Here is a 24653-nt window from a genome sequence, read left to right as displayed (position 1 = left end):
TCTTAATGAACAGGCTTATTTATAATGTGGACAACTTTATTGTCATTGTATGCAGACTGCTGAATAGATTATGGAATGCATTTGTTTGGGGAATACTGAGTATATTAAGAAATATAATTTTTGACCAAAGGGCAGTTGTCTTAGACACTGTAAACAATTTTAAGATGAAATATTCTTAGCCTGTTTGAAATAAAGGAGTGGCTTAACGGTAACATCTATAACTGTGAAAATACCTGAAGAAAGGAACCTCACAATGATAAATAACTAACCTCCAAATCACAGAAATTTGCAATATGCAAAAATTACCATTAAAAAACCCTATAAGCAGTTTAAATATTACTATTAATGCAATACTGGAAATAAATATGTAGACTAAATATCTACAGATACCTTTAGCACTTTATAGTAGAGGGGGAGGGTTAAAAATACAAAATAAAAAGTCTAACAGAAAAAAGAGTGTGGGTTAACAATTGCTTACCCTCTTTTCTGCTACCTCATCCTCTCCTGTAGACTCTTTGCCATCATGTTCATCTCTCAGGGTTGGCATATGTTTTTTGTGTGCTGGCTCTCTGTTTAAAGTTGTATATCCTATGTGTTCATAAATTGGATTTATTGTCATCTTGGCAATGTATTCAGCTGCCTTCGTTTCAATATAAAGAGTAATCAATCCATCTGTCACCAGGTCATGGATGGACTCAAAACGTTTCTCCCCAACAAAGTGCTTTCCATCGTAGTAGAGTCTGAAGTTTCTGGTTTGACTTCCAAATCTGCCTCAATGAAATGGGAAAGTTTTTTTTTTAAAGAACAGTAAGCAGAATAAAGAAGAGTAAGCAAGCCTTTGCAAACAATAAAAAAACACTTTATCACTTAAGGCTGTGACTATGCTCTGTGTCTGGTCCAGACAAGAATGAAAAACTCAACTACTACTTAGCAGAGATAGGAAGGAGAGACCAACAACAACTGCAGATAGAGAGCCAAAACAGTGACTGTCCCAGAAGGAGCGGTTTGTTCTCTTATTCTTTTAGCCCCTCCATTATCCCGTGGAAAAACTGAAAATTACTTCACACTCTTTATGGCTTTTTTTAGTACTTTACTACTGCATCGCCGTAGTCAATTTGCTTGGCTCTGATATGAAGAGTTCTCATAATAGAGTCCTCTATTGCAGTTGATCAATATGGAGTTTTGATGCCGTCTCGGACCTCTGCGCCCCTGCTTGCTTGCAGGAAGAGGCCATTCAGGGTTCAGCTGAGCTTCAGTGCCAACAATTACACTGAAGCAGAACCACTGCCAGAACTGGAGCAGCACAGGACAAAATGGCACAAGGGCAAGCATTCTTTATTCCTGGCCAAAGGCCAAGGACTAACTCTTCAAGCTTTGTACAAAAGTCCTTCTGTGTTATGCTTGTTAAGTCCCGAGCTTCAAGCAAATCTTTGTAATATACAGGATATATAATGTGTAAGCTATCTGATGCTAGCAATTCTGCAGTCGGGGTGGAATAGGATTTCGATACAGCCTCTTAGCAACCATAAGAATGCCAATTTTACCTGAATACTAGCATATTTTTAAAAACTGTACTTTGAATCGGCAACAATTTTCTGCCTGAAAGCAACCTAAATGTGTGAAAACACACCAGTGTTTGCACTTGGCAAGAGCCAATGCATTTCCTGTGGAGAAGATGGAGGCAAGGCTGCTTTCACAGCTCACTCCAGTGTTGTGCCTTGGTCAGACAGCAGCAAGGCTGGCTGCTCAGGGTACTGGGCCCCCTTGTGAGGTCAGATCTGCCAAATAAATACTAAAAACTAAATTTGAAAGGATGGATTGCTTTCATTTTACAATCAAACGCTTCATAGGAGATGTTAAGGAACAAAGTAAACACTGGTGCTTTGCTAAGTGGCTCCTTTTCAATGGGGCCTTGCCAAACAGGGGAAAACATAATTTTAGACCTTGCCTTAGGTGAACTAATGCACTCTTCTTGCAGATATGGGCAAAACCACTTGTTCTGTGATGTATATTTTTTTTTCTTGTGTTCTGAATCAAAATGCCAAACCTTCCCATCCCCCTATCAATAATCTGACAGTGACTGTAACTTCAGGAGCTGCTATTTTTACACAACACTCAAATGTCAGGGGGCCCTCAGGAATCCGTGTTGTGCTCAGTAAGACAAGAGGACACGATGTGTAGGAACTACCTGGGCATTTTACTGGAAATGAATTGGTACTTCTATGCATATTTTTATGCCACACAAACTAAAAGTTCACTGAATCAAACTGCAAAGCAAGAAATTACAAAATGACAGAAAGAAATACATTTTTGCCTAATGGTAATTTCATCACAAGATGCAATTCTGAGTGAATACAAGTCATTCAGAAAGTAGAAAGATAATGCCCTAAGTTGCAGCAGAAGGGGTCAGAACATGTTCAGGCTCATTCTTCAAAGCATCTTTCTCCTCAGCGTAGTGTGTGGCAAACAAGCTGTGACCGTGAGACGTACTCCTTGCATACCCTCCACTGTCAGAGAAGTCAACACGAGCCAAGAGTGCTCAGCACTTTGCAGTGCCAAAGTGAGCAACCTTCACTGCCTTCTGCTCAAGTCAGTGGGAATAATGCACACGGAGCACATACAAGCATTGTGATGTTAAAATTTGACAGGAGAACTGAGTAAGTTTGAAGGTGAAGAATAATGGGGCTTAAATGACAATATGCAATAGAATTATTTTTATTAAGAGATGTAGCAGGTGAACTGCTGCTCTAATCAGTAACATACGCTCTGACAGTACTTACAGCAGAGTTTTAAACAAGCTGAAGGTCTCTTACTGCTCTTAGCTTTCTAGAAGAGAAAGAATTACACTAATCTTATCAAGAGAAGATAAGGCGCAGAAAAACTTCTCAGGGCCTATTACTAAGTACACATGGTGTCTTGATTTTAGTAACATCCTTCAGAGATTAAAACAAAGTGCTGAAGAACAAGATGGCCAAATGCAGAGGACGAACAAAAGTTCTTAAAGGAGTAATCCTCTTCCCAACAGGGTCAGTAGGTGCATTGTTCTACCCCAGCTATGTCTTACTGAGCAGCCCCCACGCTGTACATCTGTTCAGACTGCTGCACGTAAAGCATGTCTTTGAGGGATACTACAAGGAACACGATTCCCAAAAGTACATAATCTCTATCCTACTGCTTCTGACCCACATTTCAGCACACGAGTATCTCATAGACAACGTTTCACAGTTTTAATTCTTTAACGGCATCCCATACCTAAACTCATTTCTCTCGTAAACCTCACAAACAGACTGAAACTTCCTCCTGTATGGATCTGGGGAACTGCACATCAATTTCTGTGTGGCTTTCCAAAGGTACATTCAACTTTCTCGGTTTAAAGTACATTAGGATAATTTAACAATTACCACTTAAAGAAAGGTATTTAGACAAACAAATTACTCTGCATCAGTGTCATAACCACTTGGAAAAGGTGCTTGCATATCAGCTGCAAGAGGTGAACACCGAATGGTTTGCTTTTATCTGATTTCCCATTTGTTCCAAATCAAACTTTTTTCTCTCTATTCATTTCTTATTGGATACATTGTGGGGAAATGTATTGTTTTCTAGATAGAATCCTATTAGCAACAAGGACAAAAAAAAAACCCCAAATCCCCACAAATCAATGGAACGCCAATCTCTTACAAAGACTGTACCATCAAAAATGTGTCTCAGAATCCTGGTTTATTTCTTTCAAGCTCATTTAAATTTCTCACCACACAATGATACTATTTTGATCAAATTACAATATAAATGCAAACATACATGTCCAATTGCAAATGATCAATTAAAATTTAATCTTCACTCCCTTCAGTCTTACTTAAAACCATGGTTTAAATTTTTCCATTAGCAAGAATATTTCCTTATGTTTACTGTCTATAACATTACTGCAGCCTGGTTAATTATACATCACCGTGGCAACTAAGTAGAGCCAAGATTTGATATTTCAGCTTCCTGATGGTCTCTTCCTAAAGGCAAGCACTAGTACCAGCTGGTTTTTGTTTAAGAAATAGAAAGCAGGACACAGATAATGTATGTTCTCTTTTCGTTTAAACAGGGGAACATTAGATGTTTTTCCAAGAAAAAGAACTAGACCTCTGACATGTCAAACAGCCTCATTGTGTCCACTGTGCATTTGTTTGCAAGCAGCAGGACTACAGATAAAAGACTTTTTTTATTCCAAGTTGCCTGAAAAGCAATCACTCTGTCTAGTCCCTTTGGTTGCCAGTGGGGCAGAGTGGGTAACAACGTGGGAAAATGGATTAAATGGTAGAGCAAATGTGGCTAGTAATAAAGGACTGAAGAGTTGAATTAGGTATCATAGCATGAGAGACACAGACTTCAGGCTCAGCCACCTACTCTGTATGCAGCATTCACTGATGAAACAAAAAGAAGAAGTGAAGGACCGGGAGCCCATCCGCACTTTCTTACTATCTAAGAAGATGGATTTTACAGTCCACATACAGACTTGTACAGTAGCTATTCACCTCTTTCACAGGCTATTTTATGATGAGAAGAGTATCTAGACAAAGGCATTATTTAAAATGTGTAGCTGCAACCAGACCACAAAGTTAACGCCCCTCGGGGCTGCTCGTGTCCTCATTAGTTTCAAGCAACTTCATACGCTGCGCTGGGAAATCTTAAGTTCTGTACATGTGCCTGAAGGTCACTTGGTCTTAATCTTCCCTTGGAGAAAAAGTGTCTTAACGTGCTTTGCGGCCAGAAGGTAGAAGTCTCACTTAAAATTAGGTGCCAGAATTTCAGCTCTAACTTCTGAAAACTGTCAACCAACACTTAAGACTAGAGTCTTGACACTCCATAAAACCCCACAGAAATATAAGCAAACTTGCAATCAGGAATGTCACCTAATCATGCTGTGTTCATGTGAAAGAAAACAAATTATTCCACAGATCCTCTTTTGGCCCATTTCCTTGTCAAAGACAGACAGGTCTTGCATGCAGCCAAAACCTCTTCTGCACAGTTATCGCTGAAGGTCTCCAACTCCTGAGAGCAGCTCATTTTTGGTTTTTTTTATTTTTCATTGGCAACAACATTTCTGAGGATGGCCAGGGAACTGTGAAACTTGCCCTCTTCCCAGAGTACCTGCCTGACAAACAGCATCATCTCCAAAACCTTAGCAGTAGTTTACAAGAGCACAATATCTGTAAATGGAATCAAATGCAGTAGGGATGGAAAGTAAAGGTGCATTATATATAAGTGGAGACAAAAAATCCTCATTGTCTGATATGGATGAGAAAGATGGCAGAGTACAGTCGCTATGGAGAGTTTTCCTGTGCCATTTGGAAGGGCAGCATTGGCTGGCTGGCTGAATGCTGCTTGATGAACATTTATTAGGTATAAAGTTATCCCTAAATCCTGATCAGACCCTTGCACTGGCTGAATGCATAATATTTTACTTTAGCATGGAAAAAGTGTGGCATCCCTCAGAACAGAAAACAAATACCACAGCTGGAACTGCAACGTGTCTACCCCATGCCAATGCAGACACAACCTTCAACTCACTCTGTGTAATCAGGATCGAGTAAAAAAATTCAGAGCTGCTCTGAATCGTTGACAACAGCCTCCCAGCAGTCTCTCTCAATTGAGACTGAAGACTTTACCTGCATCACTGCCCAGACTTCCTTGTCCAAGAGGGAAACAATATTGTGCAAATAGCATGCTGCAAACAGCAGGCAGTGAGGACCAGAGCAGTGGCACTTTCCTGTGGATCACGAGCACTGTCAGGGACAACACAAGTGAGAGAGAACTGCTCTAGAGCATCGGCAGTAGGTAACAGCTGCTGAAAACAATCAAGACTGAAAGTGTTATCAGCCCTTGGTACCTGCAATGGTGTGTTTCACAAATAAATCTAACAAAATAATAAGAAAAGTCTTCTTTTGTCTCAATGTCTTATTTTACTTTTAACAGCTTTTAACAGCTGATTTTCACCGTCTCAAACTCTGAACAAATGTCAGCTGTATGGACCATGTATGCTATTAATACGCAGTAAGATCACTTAACACTTAAGATCACTCCTAATGTTCTTGATCAGTGATAGATCATTTGAAAATAATCTGTTTGGTTCTGAAAAGAAGCTCTTGTACAGATGTATTACCTCTTCTTAGTACTGCGCTTGCTTGCCCTATTCCATTTAAACTTGATATAAGTCCCTGGAATTGATTTGATGATTGAATCAGAATCAATACCAATGTTTTGGGCAATGTTTTACTGCGTTTTCTACCTGGTGAAACCTTCATGCTTCCTGGGAAAAGACTCACTGTGGTTAGTGATTAAGACACATTTGAAGTCTATATACACACGGGAAAGTAGTAAAAGCCTGATATCTTCTCTTTAAATGACAGCAGTATTTGGAAACCTATGTCAACGTGCCTGGAATAAACACCTTCTGGAAATGTTACTAGCAGGATTGTTAGTAACTTTCACAGTTTCGTATTATGCAAATAGTTATGTTTCTTTACCAAAAATTTTGAAGCAATGTTCTCCAAGAGTTAATTTTACAGTGCGGCTTCATGCTACTGAGAGCTTTTGTATTACTTTAAAGCAGAACTGTGCTTTAATTCTTCTAAGCTAAGATATCAACCCTCACCAGTGTCTGCTCAGCAAACTTCAAAATGTGCGTGCAAATTTTACTCTGCCTACGTATAACATTTTCATTTTAGGTCATATATGACATTGTTTTTCTGGTAAATTTAGTAGAACAACATCAGATCTGTAATGGAAATTCCACTGCAATCATGCGTACTATGGAGAGAGAACCGCCACAGAATAGGGCTCAAACATGTTCATTTTTGTTTCACTTACAGCAGCTTTTCCTACGAGGGTTTAAGCTACTCATGACTGTCACATTTCTTTTTTGCTTCTACAGGTTTTCTCACACTAAAAGCAACTTGCTCTTAATTTATCTTACTAAGACAATATGCATATTTTAATTCAGTATATCAAGGAAACCTGAGTGGAAGACATCGAGTGAAAACCTAAAGAAATGTCCTTATCATAAAATAGCTTTGCAAGCGCAAAAAGGGTTTTTGGAGAGCAGAGTGGAGAAACATTGTTTTTGTTGTTGTTCCTGTTTTGGTTTTGTTTTTTAATGTACACTCTACAGGTTGTTGTTCAAGGTCTCAAAGTTTATATTTTTTTAAAAAACAAAGAAATATTTTAAAAATTTCCCTTAGATTAAAAATAGCTACAGTAAGATTTCTGTTCCAGAGAGATTTTGTCAAATCTGATTTGCCTTAAGCCACTGTTAATCCCAAGCTTACAATGCAGGTTTACTTAACTTACCTAAAGCTATTACACAATTTGCTGCTTATTTAAGTCATTTTCTCAATGTATTCTACCTCTGATCTTCTAGTAATCACTCACCACTGTTTTGCAAACAGTGGGATTCACCAGTATACTCATCTTGCTCTCTAAAATGGTTTTTCCTTAAAGTTGCATTCCTTAACAATAAACAAGCATAATAATGCAAAATGAAACGGTTCCTGCATATGCAATATGCACTCTTAGAATTTTTGGGGCTATTAACAGCTTATCAATAAAGATCAACAGCTTTTCTATTATTATATTCTGTTTTTCTAGAATACAATTTCTTCCTTCGTGCAAGTGCAGCAGTAGGTGGGGCAGATCTCAATTTATTACTGAAACTGTTAAGAGTTCATTTACTCATCTCAAGTTATAAAAGAAAAAAAAAAAGCTTGATTCTCTTCCTAGCACTTATCAAATCAGGAGGAACTATACTTAACTCAGCTGAGCTACATCAAGTATAAAAGAGGGAGAAGGGAGAGGAAAACTAGGCCAGATAACATTTATTGCTGTCAGTTGTTTTAGTGTTTGAATAATTCATAAATGTTTTGATGAAAACAATTATGAGATTAAACAACAATATGAGACTTTTATTGTTATTTTGAAAACATATTTATAAAGCATCCATAGTATCTACAGCTGAAGGACGACTGCGTATTGATGAAGCACAGGGAAAAAGTTGTTTCTCCAAACACAAAAATTTATAAATACGTATTTCAAAAGCATACAAAAGAAGAGGCCAACCAAAAGGACTAACTAGAAGATGTATTTCTAACTAGCATTTTCTAAAAGCAATAGAGCAAAAAGGCATTCCAGTAGAACCTGCAGAAGACAGAAAAGATATGTATCCTTTTGGCAGAGGAGGGAACAGGGGAGAAGAGGAGAGCGCAATGTATGCTATGTACACATGTACACAATTTAATTATCAACAGACTGCATTATAATTTGACTTTTTACTACTTCAACTCCAGCAGTGCCTAGAAGCTTCAAACCAGGCAGACATTATACACCACAAAAATAGCACAGTGCAACACAGATTCCTGCTCAGGAGCCGTGACTGGGGGTAGTCTGAGAGATGGGGTACAACTTTCAGTTTGTCTGGGCCGTTTTTAAGAGATCCTAGACTTGTGTACTGAACAGGCGTGTGAGAATACGGGAAAGAAAACATCCTCTCTGATGGAGAAATGAGGCATGGAAAACTTAAAAGCCTCAAGCCAAGCCATATGTGAAGCCAAGAAGTGAGCCCGGACCTTCTGAGCTCCACCACAGTGCCTCACAAGCCCAACGCCTCTACTGCGCACCAGGTTACAGTAGGTCTTTGTGGCGCAGCAGGAGCTACAGTCAGAGGTGAAGGACACGGCATAAAATGAACATGAGCTATATGCACTGAGCACAGACAGCTCTTGGACAAGTTACCAAAAAGTTCACAACACCACCAAAGCAGAGAATATTCCTCTGAGAAATGCTGAACTTACATGAGCAGGAGAAAGACTGCAGCAAACTGAATTGCCAAAGATAAATTAGACACTCTAGCCAAAAGAAAAGAGAGCTGACAACAACAACAGATGGGAAGAGGAGGGATGGAGAACGGGAACACAGCAAGAAGACGTGAACCATAAGGAAAAAAGCATTCTAGTCTGTGGGAGGGCCTAGGTAGCCAGTTAATTACTCATTAAGGTTAGTGGCTATTTATTATTATTCTAAATACTTGAGCAAAGCCACCCCTTATGTAGTGCCCAGGTGCACTTACATAAGGCAGATGACATGCAGGACAGCTATGCTGTTTACTGGTAACCGAACCTTCCACGTTATTGACAAAGTAAGAGAGTATATTATTTAATATGAAATTTTATATAGGAAAAGAAACTTCTTTTACATGGAGGATCATTTAAATAGAGGTCCAGCTGGTTTACTTTAGAGCAGAAAAGCAAGCTCCAAAATTTATCAGCAGACTTGCCCCTGGGGCTAACACTAGCTCATGTGATATACCCAGCCAACAGAATGACAGCTTTAGTTTCAGCAGAATTTAAGCCTTCATAAAAGAAGTATTTGGCTCTTCACAAGAAAAAAAAAAAAAAAAAGCTCAGCATATTAGCTGGCATACCTGTTGTGTTAGCCTATTAAAATCACTTTAAGCATGAACTGTTTCTTTCATCTAAAAGAAGCTGCAGATACCTGAGTGGCCAATCTCTGAAACTTGCCTGATTCTGCGCCTATGGAAGTGTGACGAGCTAAGCCTGGGGCAGAAGGAAGAGTCCCTCCCCGGGAGCTCCAGCCGGCCACAGAGGAAGGAGCACTCTTTTGCCATCTCATGCAGAATAAAGAAAACTGATCAAAGCGGGTCAGGCTGAAACGTATTTATCCCACAGAAAGGTTTGATCACATTTTGGAGAAATTCTATTTAACCCAGCTAAGCTTTTAAGTTGGCGTATGTGCGTGTGTGCGTATGCACATATGTATATATAGTTTCCCAGGTTTTTCAGCTAGTGACCAAGGAATGTTATGTAAATATTTTAGAAAGGTTTCTAGAAACTGAATTCAGCCCTTGCTACTGCAAATCACTGCATTTGCAAAGCAGGTAAAATAATACACAGCTAGAAAGATATGCAAAGTTTAGTCTTTAAAAGGGTCTTTATCATTTTTTCCTACCAAGTAGCATGATGTCAGAATACTGTTACCACGGTAAAGTGAAGGGATGCAGTCAGCCACTGTTTTGCTGGGCTCTTTCTGACTACTTACAGATCAGCTGTGGATTCAGGATAAACTACGACCAAATTTTGATACATTCCTAATTAAAAAAATGTAATTCAGCTATTATCACATAAAAAGTTGTTTCAAACAATTCTTCTTTCCCCAATTCCCCTCCCATGTCCCAGCCTGTACAACAAGGCTTTCCAGCAGAATGCAGATGCACAGTTTTAACCTCCAAATTCAAGAAGCCTTTTGCAGATGTTGAATTTTACATGCGTAAGTAATCCCACAGCAATCAATGCATGTTCTGGAAGAGCACTACATGTGTGTCCCAAAAGAGCCCACTGAAAGTGAACAGCATTTGGCTACCAAAGCAATTGTCCTCTGAAATTAAAAAGCTTCATTTGCAGCATTATGCTTTAACAGCCTACCAATTATGTCTCCTTTTAAAATACCAGTGGCCGGTTTCTTAACGCAATTTCATAAATTAGGGAGGGAGAACATGTGTATCAATTTCTTGCACAATGCATGTAGTTGGTCGCCTAAACTAAGGATTACTAATTTTTGACATTTATTTCTCCTCAAGAATTCTCTCCTGATGCCACATAATCTTGAATGTGCTCTAACCCCCAAACATAAAGAAAGCATGACTCATAATCACAGCCAACATTATTACCTTTTTTTTTTTAATCATGCTGCAGAACCTTATTTCGATTCATTCTCAGTATCACAACAATAGAATTTGCAGGAAGGGAAACCATGGTAACCAACTAAACGTGCTACAGCAGATATCTGCTCAAAAGAACATGCAGTACCATCACACTTCAACGCCTACCACTAGTACAATCTCTACCCATTTCCTCTTTATCCTCGTCCTAATTATTAAACAAGCTCTCAACCACAAAAGGCTACATTGCAAACCATGTCTTATTGTTACTGTCATTTGCTATAGGTCCTAGCATTAAGGACTGTACTACTCTTCTGCCAAATTTAAAAGCAGATCTAATACCTCCAGGAGTTAATTAGGAATTTTCAGTTCTTTTCATCTGTTTGGAACATCTAATTAACATTACAATGTATTTTATATTTTTTTATTGTCACATAGACTTGCTGATATGTATGGACACACATATATACCTACAATAATTTTCTCTTGTTAGTAATTTTTTTAAATTTCAGGGTTGCAAAAAATTTTCAGTGCCCTTCTCTGATTAATTAATTAGTAAACACTGGTGAATTCTGCTGTGCTATTTTTCTTTTTTTTCTTTTCTTAAAAATAAGCTATGAGAAACCATATCCCTGATTAAGTACAGGCATTAAATATAGTAGGGTGCTGATTTGCTGCTCTCATTTGTGTTTATGCGTCATTCTCTTTTATCTGGTGTCTGAACTGATACAATTTCACAGGCCTTCTTAGGCTCTGAACATCGATTTTATTTGAAGGACAGCTCTGAATATTTAGCCAAACTCACACACTTAAAACAACATTTACATTATCATTTTCTTTTTCCATAAGAACATACTTCTACCTCTGTTACAAATTCTGAGAAATTTGTTTTCCGATAAGGAAACCTCTTTTGTTTAAAATTTAGATTTAAAACATAGTGTATCTTAAAAAAAAGTAATGATGCAAATTAATTGCACAACAATGGACGAAAGTCTACAAAAATAGCTCATCAGAAGATGATAAAAATGCAGCTTATTATATAAGTGGAAAGTAGATTTTACAGTAACTCACCAGCAACCTTAGTAACTGAAAAATTTTTTTGAGTACGAATCACTTTTTCTACCTTATTAAAGAAGAAGAAATATTCAAAAATCTTCACTTTGAACTCAGTTAACTATTCCATAGCATTGCACTAAGATATTTGACTGCCTCGGTTAAGCCTGCAAAAGCTATTATTTGTCCTGTCCTATATTTGGTCATTTAATCAGTGCTAGGCTATGTCTGTAGCTATTGCAGCTCAGGAACAAGATCTTTAGATTTACTAACGCTAGTTCTATAAAAGCCTCAAAGCCTAATGCTCCACAGCGGTCAAAAATTCACTTTGAAAGGTTTAGAGAACAAAGGAAGAAAACTCCATGGCCCACTTCATCCTGAACAGGATGTGCGGTCCTGGTCCCGTCATCTCCAAAGATCATCACAGAGCAAGAGAAAGGCGCAGAGAAAGATGACAGAGGTGATGAGGGGTATGGAACAGCTTCACTACAAAACCTGAATGTATAGCCTGGGACTCATCAACCTGTAAAGAGAGCAATAAGAGGGACGTGAGTGGCATGGAAAAGCTAAATGGAGATCAATTGTTCACAGTTTCTCATAATACAAACACTAGGGAGCATCAAATAAAATTGTGAGATGGAATCTTCAAAAAAGGGATGCTGCTTCCCATAAAACCTAGTTAAGGCACGGAACTCATGCTACAGTTGCAGACAGCAAAGTCTATGAGGGCTTAAAAATGTGCTCAGAAAGCCACTAGACAAAAATCAAAAATCTCTCCATCAAAAGCCTGAAAAAATAGCAAAGATAACAATTCTGCTCAGAAGTTCCTCAACAGTAAATCTTCAGAGGCTGGGAGAGCACACCAGAGAACTACTACTACATGTTCATCTTATTCTCAGACTTTTCTTTCAATTCTGTTATCAATAGCTACCGAAGGACAGATACAGGACTGGACTACGAACTGGTCCTTTGATCTGACCCAGTGTGTTCATAGTCAGAGAACTTGCTAATACAGTAACAGAGATATGTAACTGGGGAGAAACTCTTTGCAAACAATTACCCAGATCTCTCCCCAGATCTGCCCATTTTATGATGACTTAAGGCATCCCTTAGAGTAACTTAAAAAGAAGCGAGATGCAGAAGAGCCGTGTTAGGAGTAGAATGGTCCATGAAAGAACCTTCATGCACCAACTGCATTTGCATTCTGTGCATTTTGGCTGTAGCTTAGTGTGATTGTCCAATCTGTTCCAGATTTCACAAAAATATGTTTTTAAAACTGTGAATTCTGTCTGCCTACAAAGGAGTTATGATTTGTGGTGTTAACAGTTTATTCTTTATCTTCTAGAAAGATTAAGCTGTTTAACAAGTGGAAATCTTCAGTGCAGAGCAAAGACAATCTGAGCATCTCTGGAAGATGCCCACTATAAGTACAGTCTAGAAGGGAATAAGCAATGATAGAGACAGAACAAGAGAGAACGTGGTTGTTTTTCCTCCGTAATATAGCCTTCTGTGAGGTGATCTTCTTTAATAATTCCAGAAGAAGATAAATACTCACTTTACAAAGTTGAGCTAGAGTTCATTAATCTCTATCAGATTTACAGCATAGAGGATGATGTATTCACAAATACAATGTTTGGGCAGTCATGGTAAGGATTCTGAGTTCTACCTTTATCTCTCACCTAGCTTGCTTTGTAGCCAAGGGGTTTTTTAGTGTTTTTTCTAACTTCCAATTTAACTATGTTAGAAACTTTACCAACACAGCAGATACCTGACGTTGAAGTTGATTAAGTAAACTGTAATATAAAATAAATAAATCAAACAACAAACACCAGGATATCTTCCTTTTTGAATTCCGAGGATGCAGAGGACGCAGTGCCTCCACTTAATTTAGTAACACCAAACCAAAATATTAGACAAAACAAAACTACAATTGGAACTAAATTCAAAATGACTTCACTAATGGCTGGTGTGAACATACCATTGAGATTTTAGACATCAGCTACAATAGCTGGTGGAATCAAATGTAGTATTCAAATTGTTCCATGATGATTTGAGGAGGTCCTCAGGACAAAACACGAAAAGCTTTTTTTTTTCCATTGCAGATACGAAGACTAGAAATATTTCATTACAGAGACATCATACCTTGCCACAGAAAGTGTTATGATCTTGTTTCACGAAACTGCTCTTCATGACTGGATGCACTGGGTTTTTCAGGATTCCCAGGCACACTGACACAAACGCGGGAAGAAGACATCAGCCAGAGCTGGGCGTGCTGAGCCATCTGCATTACTGAATTGCCTACCCCCCAGCAGAAGAACCGGTAACTACAAGCCAGGAAACAACCCTGTCTCAGTCTCAACAGCAGCTGACCGTACCCAATGTTTCCACAAGACATTCAGGTCTCGATGCACTGGGATTTTATGATGCAGTCACACTTCATAGATAGTTTCCAGTTTGTCCTAATCATAACTGACAGACTGTCAAAGACAGACAAGTCGGGCAACAAACATACACAGAGATAGATGAGCAGATAGACAGAAACACAGAGGGAACCCAGTATTTATGTCAAGAATCAATGGATACCCTCAAGCACCTAAATTTTACTCCACATTTTTCATTCATTTTCCAAAGCATGTCTGAAAAGCAATCAGAAAACATGGATATTCCGTTTTATGTTTTGTCATTATGTTATTTATTGCAGGATTAGAGCACCTCTTCAGCATTGCTGGGTTAGCTTTGTAAAATGCTGTGTAACCTGTTCTGTGTCTGTTTCTTTATATAAAACTAACAGCTGACCAAGTTTTCTTTCCTCCCACACCTTCTAAACAAAGGTAAAGAAGGAAAAGCAAAAATCATACAGAAGTGATCTTAAAATTAACATGACTGCTTGACTGACAGAGTGGCATTTAAGCCTAGTATGAAAAGATCAAATTGATTCACACAGCTAGAAAAGAAAGGGTGAAATTGGAGACCCTGAAGTCATTCAAAGTCTTCCACTGAACTTGGAAAGGTTTTGCCCATACATACCACCCTACTGACAAGCTCTGTTTCTGGCCATGGAGATGACATTCTGAAATTCCCACTGGGATTATCTAAGCTGCAGACAGAGCTACCTTTGCCACCTGGCAGTGTAGTGACATAAAACACAAAGGATGGTCTCAAAAAATGCTAGAAGTTACAGATAAAATTACATAAACTCATCACAGCAATCACAGCAAACTTCTCACAATCAGGATGAACAGACAGACTGCAGAAATTACCTAGCCTTTAAGAGATGTTACAATGTCAGCAACACACTCAGTGGGAATACTGGCTAATGGGTATATTCTGCATATATAATTCCAGGGAGAGGAAAAATGGAAACTGAGCAAAACTCTGCCTCCAGTCAATGGAAACACAGATTCCTGCTACACTTCCTAGTAGAGAGAGAAAGAAATCCTAGTGGTAAAATTCCCATGTGTGGAAGGCACGCGGGAGTGGAATGCTGCAGTTCAGAGAACTTTTACCTAAGGTATGAGAGCAAAGACCGTCATTCGTATACTTTAAAAGCCAACCAAGACAACAGAGCATTACTTGCTGTGGGATGGAAAGCAGGCACCTAGACCACCACTCTTAATGTACAAGTCATTCAGCTAGTGCTTAAACATAATGAAATGGCTGCAACATGCTGCACTTTCAGATTCTGAGGTGTTTTGCCAAATGCTGAATTTCCCCAAAATAAACTAATGAGAACAGCTTTGCTATCATTTGAAACTGTTTCCCAAATTGATCACCAACAGCTACCCATTCTCTTTTCTATTGGGTATAAAAATAGATTGTATGGCTTTCAAAGAGGTTTTCCAGTTTGAAAGAGATACCATCAAACCTAGAAAAGACCCATTTTTGACTTGCTGGACTGGAGCAGCATTTGTAAAACAAGCTATATCAATACATCCTGCAAGATGCTCAGCAGCTTCATCTGTCACAGTCTATAGGCCCTGTGCCTTCTGCACCATCAGAAGCAAGGGGCAGAAGTTCTTTGTCTTCCAGCCAGGTGTTATGACAACTGTTTTCTTTTTAGCTTTAAATGAATATTGCAAGAGCAGAAGTAGATGAAATGGAGTATTAGACTCTAATAAGCAACACCAATTTATAAACATTGTTAATGCAAACCAGTGTAAATGTCAATAATGTTTCTATATTTGGAATCTTATTGCTACAGAAACAAATATCTCAGTAAAAATATACCTTTTTTTTTTCCCCAAAAAAGAAAACTAATTCGTCACAACCTGTTATTTCAAGATGTTTTAATCGTAATCTTATTTTACCCATATAAAACTTCCAGTAACTGCACCTTCTCCTTCAATGTTTTTCTGTCCCACTTAGATTTAAAACATCGCTAATAATCACCTTCTCCATCTGAGTACTTAGGTGTACAGCCCAGGCCAAAATAACCTCTGTTGCCTTAAAAGTAATTAAACTATTTAAAACTTACAATTATTTAAGTTATTTTTTATTTCAGTTTTTATTTCCATTTTTTATTTATATCTGATCGACTTGCCAGAATTTTGCAGAGTGAGGAAACAGATCTGCATACATGGTTAGCTAACAGGTGTTTGGACAAAAAAACCTCCTGATTTATTGGCCATCCCACGGAGGGACGAGAGAGAACTAATTGCTCTTCAGCAACAGCTAGCTAGCTAGTAACCCACACGGACTAGTCAGGTGAACTTGTAAGTTGCCTTTTATTTCTTGACTGCCTGCTCTCCCAACATCTACACGGGGTCGCATCTGTAACGTAGCAGGAAAAGGGCAAAATGAAGCACCACTAGCAAAAATACAATTGCTGTTATCCTGATGGTGCAAATAATAAGGAATGTTAGCACTTCAAAAAGGGTTAGGGAAGGTTAAAGATACCAAATCTGTAACTAGGTTAAAAAAGTACCAGTTCATTAAATGCTGACCATGATTTTTTTTAAAAAAATTAAAACAATCACAAGGAAGTTTAAGCACTAAGGTCAACAACACAGTACAATCTTTTGAATATTTTATAAATTTAAAGATGAAATATTAATTACCAACCTTAATGCCAAAGTGTAGGTTCCAGGTTGCCGTTGGCTTTCACGAATGAGATAGCTTCCCTCTGCAACACTTAATAATTGGTCAGCTTCCTCCCTTGAGATCATCCCATGGAATCTAGGGAACAAAGACTTTTTGAAACACATGCCTTTTCATTTTTAAATCCCCTTTTCATCTTCTTTTAAAAACCACCAACCACAGTAATTAAAAAAGAAACAAACATAAAATGACTGATTTGCAGGAATCTACATCTTAAATTAATCTCCCTTTCTGCCTGCATGCAAAGTCACTTTAAATGGTTTAGAAAGGCTTCTGTGAAACAATATCTATGAAACAAGTATATTGTTTTTTAAATTGGCATCACTTTTTAAATCTGCATCTATCAATTTAATATGTAGAAATAAATTCATTTTCTCCTGCTGGCTTCACATGTTTTGTGCCAGTGGCATGCAATCCAACATTTTGCAGCATTCAGGGATATTATGGCAACTTGCTAAAATCTTGGGGATTGCATATAATCTCAGTAATTACTGGTGTAATAACCTAGCAACACTACACATCTTTTACCAAAATAAACACAAATCAGGTCTGCTTTGTTTCTCCACACTAAACCTAACCATCTTTGCCTTAGCTATCTGAAATAGAAGACACATATATACTGTACACTTATATTGCATTCGTGATCAAAATCTTTTTTTTTTTCCTGCACACAAACACCTTTTGCAAAAGCCAACTGGAGGGGGAGGTAGAGACAACCCTTTGAAAGTACAGAAACATGTTTTTCTCACTTAAGGTGATATCCATATCCATCAGAAAATGCAGCTGTAATTTTAGGAAGACAAAAGTGATGGTACTGCAATAATAATCTGCTGGTGAGCAAGACACACTGCTATAAAACACACAGAAGAAACACAGGGCCCAAAGCAAAGGTTTGCAGCCTCTTCTGTAACTATTATCAACCAACATGTCCGGATAAACCACTTTCAGAGACGTATGTTACTTACTCTCTTCCATAATACTTGGGTCTGTTCTCTACCTAGAAGAAACAACAGAAACTGTAATGCTTCATAACAAGTGAACCCATACAGAAAACATACTGTCCATAACATAGTACTAAAAATAGAAAGGGATGTAATGTGAAAGTACACAAAAAAAAATCATCTAGCATTCCAGGATTTTACCTGTGGGTGGAATATAGGGAAACCAGTGGTATACCTTTGGGAAACATTGCACTGCTGAATGGCTTAAAACAGAGTGAGAAAGAATGAGCCGCTTGGATCACACCATCCTCGGGGCTCTGCTAATACAAACTGATGACATTAAATATTGCTTGTACAAACTGCCAAAAAGGCGAAACAACAGATTCATTTCATGGGTGTAAGTGTACGATATTGTTAAGTGCACTAATGCAGTGAAACATCTATAAAACTCTTAAATTTACAAGTTATCTTCCATCATAAAGCCGTTGGTGCCACTGCTGCGAGAAATTAAGCCACTACCATATCACCTCAGAGTGAAGGCAAGTGGTAGATTAAACGATCATTAGCAAGCGCCTAAGTCCTGCACTCCTTGACTTTACTAAACGGTGTGATCTGTAGTGTCACCTAAAAGCCCTCCACAACGGGTACGCACGTGTTACGCTGTGTAACACAAGCCCATCCGCGCGCTAGAGACCAGACAGTCTAAGTGCACACAACGTGCAAGGGCGTCAGAACACAATTTGCCTGCTAAGTATTTCAGACGACGTAACTCATCTGCAATTGTCCAGGAAGCTTATGGACAACTGAGGAACTGCAGACCTCCCTGGAATCAGCTCAACAATCTAAACCACCAGATTATCCCTCCTTGCTAAATTTAAAGGAGGAAGCTCTTTGGGGAGTAAAATTCAACAATTATACAGCCTGAACTACAAGAGTATAAAACGATCCAGCTATAATAAAACACAAAATACTCACAGTAAACTGCCACTTCAGTCGCTTTTTTCCATCTTTTCAGAAAAAAACTATTAAAATTAGCACTTCTCTCCAGTTGTCTTAGTGGAGTATAAATAAAGATTTCAGGTGTCCAAAACAACAAAAAATACATCCTGGTGTACAGTCTAATAACAACTCTTCCACATTCCCAGCAAAGAAAAAGCTATTGTGATGTATCATCACTTTTGAAAAATCATTCCATCACTAGAAAGATTTATAATGTTCTAAAAGATTTCCTTTTCCTACATAACAGCAAACAAGAGTTGACCAGTGTGATAACTGCTTTCAAAGGGCCTGAAGAGACTGGATCACTTAAAAAAGAAAAAGTCTTACGTATTTTTTGTTAAATGTAGGCTATTTCTTCCATAGGAAGATAGCAACATAAATGGAGAAAAAGTGAAAACATTTTATTGTTGTTATTATAGAAACTTGCAACAATTCCTAACTAAAACCCTCAAGATAAGTCACTAGTCTCAGGCAGTCGTTAAAAAAAGAATCCTGTTGTGAATAAGATTTTATTGTCTGTCTCTTGAGATTTTATATTTATCTCAGTGAATACAGTGAAGTTATATGACAGAACTGGAAAATTTATATAGGCAAAAGCATTCCATTTCACAAATGGATTAGTAATGTGACAGGGCATCTTCAGAGTACTTGCAAATCCTAAGACAAATTACAATATTATACTCTGTGTGCAAACATTTGAAAATGTGAACTGGCAGATGACTGGAGCAAAGCATCAGAGCAAAGCTCCACTGGACTTCCAGGCAATTGTAGCTGGGTTTGCAGTTCATCTTGGTGGATGATGAGTTAAAGAGGAAAATAATCACTTCGGTTAACGTTAAGTCTCTACTGATCAGTTTTGCCAACTCGCAAAAACTTCAGTATAAATGTTGATGTGTAACACTGTTGGCTTGTATAAGACTCAGTGCAACTGGAACCTCAATTCACCCAGTTTTATTGCCTGGATTTTGGTGCTTTGGTTTTTTTCATAACTTTTAAAATTTATGATAATATTAGGGTTTTTTGACATCTACATTTAGACTCTAAGGCAACTCCATTAGAACTCAGCCGGGGCCTTCCAATTCACTCAGAATTAGCTGGGTTTAGTTAACTGCACTTAGTGCAGTCCATGTGAACTTACTAAAACACACAGATTAACGGTAAGTCAAATTTACTATGTAAGACAGTAAACACTGTTCCCCAGCTTTCTATAATGCTTCCTACAAGTATCACGACACCAACTTTACTCATAGCAACTTAGGCATAAAAGGCGGTGTAGCATTTGTTCTTACTTTAGGTATCCTTAGCTGCACCAGAACTAGAAGCGACATGCAGCTTTCTTGGTCTTTTGTGTCTGTCTGGACTTCACGAAGATCCTGCCAGACTGTGTTTCTACAAATTACACTTGCAGGCACCCACATATCCTCCAGTTGCATGTGAGCACTGAAAGCCAAAACAGTTCAGTTCAGGAGCTTCATTAGCCTAACTTTCACAGTCAGCCTTAAGTTAAGGAGACAAAACCAAACCATCCATCTGGACTGGAACTAAAACCCACCTAAGAAAGGAAATACATTTTTAAATAAAATCAAAGCAGCAGCAAGAAAACGGTCATTTTAACTAAAGCTGTTAGCTGAAAATACAGTGTAATTATCCTCTGCAGAGTTTCTTTCTGATTTGGCAGTATTTCTGGACCAAAGTATTGTTGAGCATGAGTAAAGGTAGCCTTAGCTACTTCATTTTCTCTGTATCCAGGAAAGATCAGCTGAATGCTAAGTCTTTTGACTTCTCAGGACTTTTTATTTATGGGAAAAAATTCCTATTGCTGTTTGTTTAGCCTATGTTTGGCACAGTTTTAAAAATTGCTTCTAACTTAGGAAAAAAAAAAGAAAAATAATTGTGAGATATTTGTTTTCAATGTTCTTATTTGTATAGCACTGATGCAGAGGCCACAGGAAAGATTCCGGTGTCACTATGATACCTGCAAGAAACGCAAAGGTCAGCGAGATATCCACCATTGCTTTCTTTCTGATTTTTTCAAACTGAGGTGTGAAGCCAATGAAACCCAGTTTACGAACAGATAAACGGGGCAGACTTGGCAAGTGCCTTACAGTAGCCATTCCTTTGGAAAAGAGCTTAGTTACCGTGAAAGTTGGGAAGTCATTCTGGGTGAATATCATACAGATAAAGCCATCTTTGAGAACAGCTCTAATAAGGATGTGCATTATATATGCCCAGTCTGTGCTTTGTTTCTTGACTACTCACAGAGGCCATTTTCACAAGACTACGTAAAGATGCTGTTTAGCAGGCTTGTTAACTACTAGCACTGAATTAGGATGAAGCCTCGTAATAGGATGGAAAAGGCCAGTAATTTTTATTACCTCCATCATTTGTCTGTCTGATATTTTTTCATACATAGTTATTTAAAATTTATCATGGAGTGCCTTCATATAGCAGTCAAGGATGCCCTAAATATGCCTGCATGTGCATGTGCACATGTGTGTATGTAAAAGATTATATGCACAACAAATACCTCCCTGGAATTTGTAATACAATCTTAACTGGACAAAAACCATTACAATTTGGATGTAAGCCTCATGCAGAAGTCAAACATCTTTAGAATGTTATGGAATCATCAACTTTACAAGTGAACATCATACAGTGTTAAAAGCCTTGGCTCTGCTGCATCTTCACAATAAAAAATCCCAAATGAACGCAATGCTCTTTTTACCTCAGTGTAACTCCACTGTGTGTTGCTCTGATATGAAACTAGTGTAAGAGAGCAGAAACTCACATTCTCTGTATTTGAGAAGCATTTCATGTTAAGTAGGTCATTCTGTGGAATACACCTCTCAGTATCAGCACTTGTACCACATGTGCCTTTGCACCTTAAATCAAAGGTGGGGGTTTTTACGGTGTGATTTCCAATTATTCTTTAACACGTGCTTTTTCCCCTAATCATCACTCTTGGTTATGTCAACAAGCAGAGTACAATAAGGCAAGAGGAGCAATTTACGTGCTAATACCTTACCAAATTACATGTTGTTCCCTCCCACTGACCTCTCTGATGTTCCTTGGACCAAAATCCTCTTCCTAATATTTATGAATTTGTTTATACAGCTGAATAATTCAACCACTTAGGAGAAGATTCTGCTCCCCACTGACTCATGCCTGGCTAATAGAAACCCAGCTGAGAAAGAGCAGATCACAAAGCTCAACACTAGCAGGAGAGGCTGAGACCAGAGAGAAAGGTTAAACATGTTACTGCTCGCTGAATATATTTTCACTTCAAATCTGGCTCAGCTGCATGAATTGTTCAATACTTATAATGCAAAACACTTATCTGCATTATAACGAATTAATGCAGAAGTAGAAAAATGCACACTGATAATGTATTCTTTCAATTTTACCTTTATTAAGCAAAAATAAGCTTCAAAGAGCTTTTTTTGGTAAATGGATTCTTTAATGAGAAAATGTGCATTTAATATGTTCTGCTCTGCAGCTAAATACCTGCAACTGACTGGTTCTTTCATAGCTCTATTTTATGTAGTTCAATTCTCACTAGTTTCTAAAAACTGCAGATTTTATTTCTCAGTTTCTACAACAACGTTCACAGTGCAGACACAGGTTTACCCTGCAGTTCAGGAGCTGAGATGAAGCTATTTTAAAACACAATGTCTCTTCTTTTTTTGTTCCCTCTGGCACAGGGAAAGTTTTACACTTAAATTTTGTCATATATTATAATCTTGTTTTGGAATAAATTCATAGAAATATGTTATTACAGACACTAATGTGTTGCATTTCTTTCTTCAGTGATGACAGGACTTACCAGAGCGTTTTGATTGCTTGTGGTACTTTTGCCAGTCCCCGACTGACTCTAACAGACTACCTGTTCACAGAATTAGACCAGGAGGACCTCTCTATGTAGGGATGCAGTACACTCAGATACCCTCCAAAGTGCTTGGATGATTAGTTCATGCAGGACACCACTCACCCACAGCAAATTTTCCTCCCTAAAACAGTTCAACTTCTCAATTTGCCACCTGTATAATAGCTAATAAAATTTTATAATTAACAGTATTAAAATTCAGTGATAATGAGGATGAGAAAATTATAGTGGTCAGTGTGATTCGTATTTGAAGAAGCTTTACACAGACGCTTTTGTATTTGGCTGGCAAGAGTAGGTGTCTTGTTTGATTCTAAAAAGAAGGCAATCTAGATCTGATCAATAGCTGAAGGATTTCCAGCACTCCAGAGGCAGGAGACATTTTAAATTTTCAGACAGTATATACACATTTATATCTCTGCTGATTTGACTGGATAGGCTAATAATATTCTAAGAAATACTATGAAGGCGATCTTAGTATAAAATTTGCTTGTGTCTTCTTATCACCTAGGGCAAAAAGACCCCAAAGCACTTCTCTGCAGTCAAACTAGCATGGGGTATAATGCCAACAGAACTTACTGAATATGCTGGACCCCTTTATCAGTTTAGTTTCTCCCTGACTACAGGGTACGTATGCATTGTACAGTCGACATGCAAAACAATTACATTTGTTATGTTATCTGCTGTAAGATTTCCTTAACGGTGCTGGTACTTTCCCACTCCTTACATTTCTATTATAAGGGGGGGGGGGTCTGTTTGGTTTTGTTTGTTTGGTTTTGGTTTTTGGGTTTTTTTAAAGAAACTGAAAGATATATAGAAAAATGAAGGTTCTAATTCTGTAAGAATTAAAACATTCACAATTGAGGCTTTCAAAGCATCTAATTGAAGAAACTGAAGAATTGTCGCTCGTCACCACAAAAAAGCCAGGCAACTTTATAAGCATACACAATAAGAAAGTCTGTCATTACATGAGTGAACCATAGCAGGGCTCCGAGATAAGACTCAGCAAATAAAACACTGCAGTGATTGTACAGGCATAGAGTCAGCACCTCAATGAACAGCATCAGAAGGCTACCAAAAATTCCTCATACATTTTACAATATGCATAATCTACATATACCTACACACATACTAGCACTTCTTCCACCAGTGAAATACTTTGAGAGGAAGGAAAAAGCAACTATTCAACAGCACTTAACAACAATAAAGACAATCCATTGGAGGCAGGGAGTAAAATACTTCATCCTGTCCAGGTGAGCACTCTGTGCAATCTCTATACAATCACAAACCTATATGATAAGACTAAGCTCCTGCAAGACTTCAGATATTTTGTATATTAATGTAATGTAAAACCCTATCATAGAGAACACACAAAATAGAAGAGAACCTTCCTAATAATGTTGCAATGAGAATAAAAACCTGGAAAACCTCCCATTTTTTCACAGCTCAGATCTTATCTTCTATAGATCTCTCCTTCAAATCTCTATCCCAGCTTACGTGATGTACGTAAGATACCTGCACAACAATCTTAACAAGAATACCCCTGCTTGGACCCTCATTAACAGTAACAACCCTCAGTAACACTGGTTAAAACAAAACTTTTTGCTACAATGCTTCTTGTAAAATTCCTGTATTGTTCTTTCCTATAGCTATGTCTTGCTTAAGTGCAATCAGCTGTAGCTATACCTTTTATAAAAATACAAATCTATCAAATTAACAAAGGGAAAAAAGAGTGCTTCCACTAAATGCAATATTTCACTTCTGTTAAATCTCTACTTTTTATCTTAAAAAATTGACAGACTACTTCGTAGAATCACAATTGGGCATTTGAAAAGACGACAGAGAAACGCCTGTTTAATTCTGTAAAGTAATCCTCCTTGTGATCTAGACGGTAAGCTATTGATGTTCCTGACAGTGCTATGTTCCCTTGTATCTAATACTACGTCAAAGTGACTAACATATTTCAAAG

General features: G+C 38.0%; 1 protein-coding gene across 5 annotated transcripts in view; it reads right to left on the bottom strand.

Annotated features, from left to right (window-relative positions):
* CHN1 (chimerin 1) overlaps positions 1–24653 on the bottom strand; it is a 105929-nt gene that overhangs the window by 52355 nt on the left and 28921 nt on the right. For 4 of the 5 annotated variants that reach the window (XM_075511793.1, XM_075511790.1, XM_075511789.1 and 1 more), the window contains 3 exons: positions 17830–17861; positions 16829–16942; positions 479–767 (listed from right to left, as the gene is read on the bottom strand). In XM_075511793.1, coding sequence (XP_075367908.1) covers positions 479–767; positions 16829–16942; positions 17830–17861 — 435 coding nt within the window. The remainder of the gene's footprint in view (positions 1–478; positions 768–16828; positions 16943–17829; positions 17862–24653) is intronic. The other variant, XM_075511795.1, reaches the window with a different exon arrangement.

This window comes from Mycteria americana, chromosome 9 (genome assembly GCF_035582795.1).
Source record: "Mycteria americana isolate JAX WOST 10 ecotype Jacksonville Zoo and Gardens chromosome 9, USCA_MyAme_1.0, whole genome shotgun sequence".
NCBI lineage: Eukaryota > Metazoa > Chordata > Aves > Ciconiiformes > Ciconiidae > Mycteria > Mycteria americana.
Note: the sequence above shows the minus strand (reverse complement) of the source record. Positions and strands in the feature narration are given on the sequence as shown.